The 7191-nt window shown below is 49.3% G+C and overlaps 1 protein-coding gene across 1 annotated transcript; it reads left to right on the forward strand.

The window, feature by feature from the left end:
- The first annotated feature begins 2318 nt into the window (after positions 1-2318).
- ELL3 (elongation factor for RNA polymerase II 3) lies at positions 2319-6289 on the forward strand. Its single transcript, XM_080660930.1, has 11 exons — positions 2319-3223; positions 3458-3493; positions 3814-3926; positions 4024-4222; positions 4315-4394; positions 4525-4600; positions 4787-4931; positions 5026-5068; positions 5198-5369; positions 5575-5619; positions 5698-6289. The coding sequence occupies exons 1-11, from the start codon at positions 3092-3094 to the stop codon at positions 5806-5808; spliced, it is 1152 nt and encodes a 383-aa protein (XP_080517056.1). The 5' UTR covers positions 2319-3091; the 3' UTR covers positions 5809-6289.
- Positions 6290-7191: the final 902 nt, after the last annotated feature.

Raw genomic sequence — 7191 nt, forward strand, 5'->3', positions numbered from 1 at the left:
CAACTGTACAGCTTAGCTAATTCCCTCACCTTCTTTAGGGCATTGCTCAAATTTCATCTTTTCCAGAAGGCCTTCTCTGATCACCTTACTTAATATATGGTCAATCCTCCCAAACCTCCTCTACTTCCAAGCCCCCTTACCTTGCTCTATTTTTTCTTATATTCTATAGCACTTATGACCTTTTGTAAAAAAAAAAAAAAAAAAAAAAAAAAAAATTTATTGATTTCAGAAAGGAAGGGAGAGGAAAGGAGAGAAACAACAATGATAAGAGAGAGTCATTGATCAGCTGCCTAGTGCACGCCCCACACTGCAACCCAGGCATGTGCCCTTGATTGGAATCAAACCCAGGACCCTTCAGTCCGCAGGCTGATGCTCTGTCCACTGTGCAAAACCGGCTAGGGCAACTTAACACCTTTTAACATACCTTATTTTATTTAATTAAATTTATTGGGGGTGACAGTCATTGATAAAATTAAGTTTTAAGTGTACAATTCTATAATACATCATCTAACTACTACATTGTGTGTTCACCACCCAAAAGTCTCATCTCCTTCTGTCATATTTTAAAAAAATCTTTATAGCTGACAGTATTACATATATCCTTCCTCCCCCTATTGACCCTTTCTAGTCTGTTCCTGCCCCGTCACATATATTTGACCCCCTTTACCCTCTTCACCCTCCCTCCACATCCCATACACTATATCTATATTGTAAAATATGTTTTTATTGATATTTAGAGAGAGAAGAGGGGAGAGAGAGAGAGAGAGAAACATCCATCAGTTGCCTCCTGTCTGAACCAGCAACCTGGGCATGTGCCTGACCAGGAATCGAAGCAGTGACCTTGCGGTGCATGGGATGGTGCTCAACTAACTGAGCCACACTGGCCAGGACCCATACACTATATTTTTAATGCTTATTTTTTGGGTGTGTTTAGTGTCTCCCAAAGCAAGAATTTGTTCATGGAGGTAGCCCAAGGATCTAGTACAGTGTCTGGTACAGAGCTCAGTAAGTATTTGTTGAATGAATGTATGAAAAATGTGGACAATACCTGCTCTATAAAACTATTATAGGGACTAAATAATGGGCAAAGATTCTGACACCTAACAATGGACATCCAACAAATATTAGATCCCTACCTCCCTTCAACAAATGTCTTCCCCTGTTGCCTCCTCTTATAGCTCTGCTCCTTCCCTCCTCTCTGGAAAATGTCACCATTCTAGTCTCTCCTTGTATTTTCTTTCTTTCTTTTTCTTTTTTTTTTTAAATATATCTTTATTGATTTCAGAGAGGAAGGGAGAGGGAAAGAGAGATAGAAACATCGATGAGAGAGAAACATCGATCAGCTGCCTCCTGCACACCCCCCACTGGGGATATGCCCGCAACCAAGGTACATATCCTTGACCGGAATCGAACCTGGGACCTCTCAGTCCGAAGGCCGACGCTCTAGCCACTGAGCCAAACCGGTTTGGGCTGTACTATAGTCAATTTGATTTGGGGTGGAGGGCATTAAGGTCACCTGGGATCATGCAGGTTGAGATTTAGCAGAGGGATCCTGGTTAGAAAAGCGAACAACATCAGGGCTCTTGGAAAACATACCCAAACTAGAGGCCTGGTACATGAAATTGGTGCACTAGCGGGAGTGTCCCTCAGCCTGGCCTGCGCCCTCTTGCAGTCTGGGACCCCTTGCTCCTTACTGCCCACCTGCTTGCTACTCCTTAGCGCTGTGAGCCCAGCTTCTGGCTGAGCCATGCTCCCCCTGTGGGAGTACACTGACCACCAGGGAGCAGCTCCTGCTTTGAGCGAGCTGCCCCCTGGTGGTCAGTGCAGGTCATAGCGACAGGTCGTTCCACCCTTGGGTCTATTTGAATATTAGGGTTTTATTACATAGGACTAGAGGCCCGTTGCACGAAAAGATTCATACAAGAGGCCTTCCTTCCCTTGGCTTCCAGCACCGGTTTTCCTCCAGCACCCGGGACCCAGGCCTTTGCTCCGGCCAGAGTCTGCCTTCTTTGCCTTCGCTACAGACTCCGGAGTCTGCAGTCTTGTCTTTGCTGTGGCACTCCGCTCCTGTAGATCCCTTCGCCCCCCCACACCCCGCCCTCCCTCTCATAGCAGGCGGCCTGCCCGCCCAGCCACTCCGTGCCTGGAGCAGCTGGACAGCCGCCATCTTTGGCCTTCTAATTTGCATACTCACTCTGATTGGCTGTGGACATAGAGGAGGTAGGCAATTTACATGTTTGTCTATTATTAGGTAAGATTATGTAGATAGGGAGGCGTGGAAACACCAAGGGCTGGCCTGAGATTGGTCTCGGGGTCTCACTGCACCAGGATCTGGACCTTCGGAATATCTGGCAACTTTTTTGGCACCTCTTGGTCCTCCTGAGGGAGTGAGCCAACTCCCTTTCACAGCAATTTCACGTGTTTAATCCATAGGGATGATCCAGCCCTCGACAACCAAGCTTCACCGCTGCCACAACACTCAAGGGGCCCGATTTTCTCTTCATCCTTAGAAACTGGTTTCGGATCTGCATCAGTACCGCGGGCCGGAAAAAAAGCAAAAGTGCTGCAGCAGGTGTTGGAGACAGGAATCCCCTTTTGGGTCTGCCATCCTCCCGACGCCAGGGGCTCTTGGCAACCAGGCTCTCTCCCCCGCCCCTCTGCGCCTAAAAGCCTCTAGAGAGGCTGCAGGTTCAGCTTCCCCTAGAGACAGAAATGCCGACTTCAGGTTTGCTGGGGAAATTGAGGCGGGACTGGAGATTCTGGGTGAGGAGTCTGAGGCTGGCCGCAGCCTTTCTCCCGGGAACTGAGGGAGCCCCTACCAAAAGCCCCATGAGGGGCGTGCCAAATAAAAAAGAAACCGTTGGGGTCCCCGCGGGCTCAGGGCGGGAGGCTGGAGAGAGCGAAGCGCCGCCCACGCAGCTGGCGAACTTCGGGAGTGGCGCCGGCAGTGGGTGGGGCCGGGGGTGGGGTCCTGGCGGGGGCGGGACCGACCTGGGCTACCGGCTGTGCAAGTCTCGCCCTGCAGAGCCAAAGTAGTTGGTGGTGGCCCTCGCGTGTGGCTCGAGTTCTGCTTGCCCTCGACCTCACGGCCATGGCGGGACCCCAGGAGTTTCTGAGTGGGAAGCTCCGGCTCTGCTTCACCCCGGCTGCTCGGACCAGCCTCCTGCTGCTCAGGCTCAACGACGCGGCGCTGCGGGCGCTGCAAGAGTGTCAGCGGCAACAGGTGCGGCGGGCCGGAGCCCCATCTTCCCCAGACCCTACCCCTCGACTCAGGCCTCAGCGGAGACTCTGGCGAAGGGACTGAGGATAGGGAGCGGCATTCACAGGCGCCGGCCTCCCCGACCTCCCACCTTCTCCATGTGAAGCCCGCGAGCACGGTCTCTCCCAGTCCCTCCCGGCACCGGAGGCCTGGGACTTGGCTGCACCTGCGCTCAGCTTGCCTCTGCTCTCCCTGCAGGTTCGGCCGGTGATCGCTTTCCAAGGCAGCCGAGGGGTAAGAACAGACCTGGGTGTGTGCGGGGAGAACAGACGCGGGCTCAGGGCGGGAGGCTGAGAGCAGTCACGGTCTGAGGAAGTTCCTGAGAACTGAACCCGAATGGAGTGAGGGGGCTGCTGGGGTTGTGGTCCCAGGAGGCTGCGGTTGAAGAGTCTGTGCCGTCTCAGCCTCCTGGGAACTCAGGCCTAGCTGCACCTGGTGTGCTAACGAGTCCCCTGGGACCCATCTTCAGTCTTAGGCTGGCTCAGGGAGAAATGGCATTGGCAGGAGGGGGAAGGGTTGACTACATGGGGCTTACGGTCTCCTTTCACTCCTAGTATCTGAGGCTCCCAGGCCCTGGCTGCTCCTGCCTCTTCTCCTTCATAGTGTCCCAGTGTGGCCAGGAGGGCCCTGGTAGTGGCTTGGACCTTGTGTACCAACCCTTAAGCAGGTAAGAAAGGGTTTGTGGGAAGTCTAGGAAGGGGATGTCCAGAGCTGCTTTAAAAGTTCTCCACCCTCCTGTTATTTTTACCACCACCTCTTTCCAGACCTGGGCCTAACCGCCTCCACTGCCTGGGGCCACTCAGGGAGCGCCTCAGTATTTGGGCAGCCATGGATTCTATCCCAGTCCCATCTTCAGGTCAGGGACACAACCTGACTGATGATTCCAGAGAGCCTGAGAATTGGCAGAACATGGGAGATTATTCTAGAAATGGAGTTTCACAGACACAGATGGCACTAGAGGAGGTGAGGCCAGAAGAAACTGCAGGGAGTTGGGATAAGGTGGGGCAAAGCCTGAAGCCCAGGTAGCCAAGTGCCCCTGCCATTTTCCCTGCCAGGTGCCAGATCCACCGGCAAGCAGCCAAAGACAGTCACTCCCAGGATCCTCGAGGGAGCACTTGGCACAGTGGGAAGTAAGGTACTTGGGCAGAGTGGGACTAAGCTGAGAAACCTTTCATCAAATCTCCACCCTAGTGATACAGTAAGAAATCTAGCTCTACCTCCTACTCTGGTCTTCATCTCTTCCATTCCCTCTTCAAATATCCTAGGAACCAGACCTGTCTTCCAAACAGAGAGCCTGACCAGGCACTGCCTTCTTCTGCGAGCCAGAAACACCTGAACAAGGTAAATTGTAACAGAGTTTTTCAGAGATTTGTTCAATCAGGCTAAAATTTTAAAATTGGGAGCCTTCATTTTGATGCTCACAGAGATTATTACATAGAAATAATTTTCAACAGAGAGTAGGGGGCACAGAGTAGGAGGCTTCTTGACATACTATTATTAGTGTGACAAAAGTATTTTCCCCAACAGAAGCGTCCAGCACCTGCAGCCACTATAAAACTGAAAGAAAAGAGGCTCAGAACTCTAGACCTACAAGAGGGAGAAGATTGGGAGCAAGAAAATAAACATGAAGACATGGGCCCCAGACTGGAGCACAGTCCCTCAGTTCAAGCAGGTGAGTTAATGAGAGGAATGAGAAGAGGATAAAAGTGCCACAGTGGGGGAAAAAGTTCGATAATCACCTTCATGTCTTCTTCCTTCCTTCATAGGCTCTGAATCCCCAAGCCCTGAAGAGGTACCAGATTACCTCCTGTGAGTCCCCTGCCATTTCTAAGTTTATCAAGCCTTGTGCATATGAGATATTAAGATGAACCTCCTGGGAGCTTGGAGCTTTGGCAGGTAATAAAATTGAAGGTGGTAACTTAACTCTGCTCCTGGCAGGCAATATGGGGTCATCCACACTGCAGAGCAGCAACATGCTTATCAGCAGGACTTTGAGAGAGATTATGCTGAATACCGCATCCTGCATGCTCGATTTGGGGCTGCAAGCCAAAGGTTCATAGAGCTGGGAGCAGAGATCAAGAAAGTTCAGCGAGGAACTCCAGAACACAAGGTAAGGACTGGACTCAGGATGGCTTCCCAGCTCTACTGGCCATAAACTCCGTTGTTTTTTCAGTGACCAAAGTGATAAGCAAGCCTGTTTTAAGAAAAATTATTCTGTATCATTTGGTAGCATGAGAGGAAGTTACTTCCCTCCCTTAAGAGAACTCGTTTTTTTCTCAAGGTTAAACTTGATGCTAGCATTTTCTTTGTTTCAGGTGCTGGAAGAAAAGATAGTCCAGGAATATAAAAAGTTCAGGAAGGTAAGACTAGGTCTGGGAATGCTAGCAATAAGGTAAAAATGAATTACTTTTTTTGACATGGATATTTTTTCTCTGCAGCGGTACCCAGGTTACAGGGAAGAAAAGTGTCGCTGTGAGTACCTGCATCAGAAATTGTCCCACATTAAAGGTCTCATCTTGGAGTTTGAGGAAAAGAACAGGGGCAGCTGAACTGGTCAAGGGCTATCGACCCTCTCTGTCCAGTGTGATGCAAAGGACAAGACAGCTGTAAATGAAAGAGTGCAACTGTCCACTCTTGTTATTGCTGAATCCATGGTGGCAAGTAGGAAAGCTGCTCTAGGTTAAGGTTTGATTTTCATTGTTGCCATATATTAATTTTTAGGGTGTGGGCACAGTGCCAACACTCTATAGCTGTGCCCAGGAGACTAAGAAAAGCAGCAGAGGCTTGGCTTCTCCTCCTTTAGTTCAGCAAGTCATCTTCAAATCTTAAGAAATGACACCCTTTCTGGGACAAGATACCTCAAAAACATTAGAATTCAGCCTGGTAGCCTCCCTAACAAAACAGTAACTTTTAGGAAGTTGTGATACACCTGGATGTAATGCGGAATGGCTTGGGGTCTTATCAATGTACTGAAAGTGAATTCTTTTACAAACATGGCTAAAAAATTAAAACTGTCTCTGTGTCCTTTGTACAAGTTTATATGCTTTCCTTAACTCTTCCAAAGCAGTGGTTCTTACCCCTGGCTCTATGTCTGAACCACTTCTGGGCTCTCTAAAAAAATTAGATCTCCAGATCCCAACCCAGGTCTTGTGAAGTAGAATCTCCAAGATTATGGTTAGGCTTCTTTACTTCTTCAAGCACTATGGATGATCCTGATAAATATCCACCTATATAATAAAGAGCTAATATGCTAATTAGACCCAACAGCGGGACGACTGTCTGAAGCAGGGGCTGCGAGGGCCGAGCCCCCTGTACGAATTTCGTGCATTGGGCCTCTAGTTTTGCTGTAAGTCTCTACCAAATCCATCTTATAATTGACTAGAGAGGACAGTAGAAAAAAAGTTCTCTCTTTTTGTTGTTAATCCCTACCTGAGGATATTTTTCCATTCATTTTTAGAGAGAGTGGAAGGGAGGAGGAGCGACAGAGAGAGAAGCATCAATGCAAAAGACACACAATGATTGGTTGCCTCCCGCATGTGCCCCAGCAGGCTTGGGATGGAGCCTGTAACCAAGGTACATGCCCTTGTCTGGAATAGAATCTGGGACCCTTCAGTCTGCAGGCCGATGCTCTATCCACTGAGCCAAACTAGCTAGGGCAAGTTCTCCTTTTCTAAACATCGAGGTTGAAGATCATTTACTATTAGAGCTCCTATCTGGAAATATTCAGTGACTGAAAACTGTAACCATGGATAGGATTTGGATGTACTCACAAAAAGGATGAGGGGAAATGGTTCAATGCATTCCTCATTGTTGTATAAGAAAATGGATGCTTCACTCACAACCAGGAATGATACTGCCTTTCCCAGTCCACTGGAAAGGAAAATTAATAGGCCACACCCTGGGCTTTGGGGGAGAGAGCTGCACCCAGCAGT

The sequence above is a fragment of the Plecotus auritus genome (genome assembly GCF_963455305.1).
Source record: "Plecotus auritus genome assembly, chromosome: 1".
NCBI lineage: Eukaryota > Metazoa > Chordata > Mammalia > Chiroptera > Vespertilionidae > Plecotus > Plecotus auritus.

Bases quoted from the DNA above. Each gene is read 5' to 3' on its own strand.
- ELL3 (XM_080660930.1), top strand. From the start codon at position 3,092: ATGGCGGGACCCCAGGAGTTTCTGAGTGGGAAGCTCCGGCTCTGCTTC. The intron at 3,494-3,813 runs GTAAGAACAGAC...TTTCACTCCTAG, and splicing joins CTTTCCAAGGCAGCCGAGGG to TATCTGAGGCTCCCAGGCCC. The intron at 4,223-4,314 runs GTGAGGCCAGAA...TTTCCCTGCCAG, and splicing joins CACAGATGGCACTAGAGGAG to GTGCCAGATCCACCGGCAAG.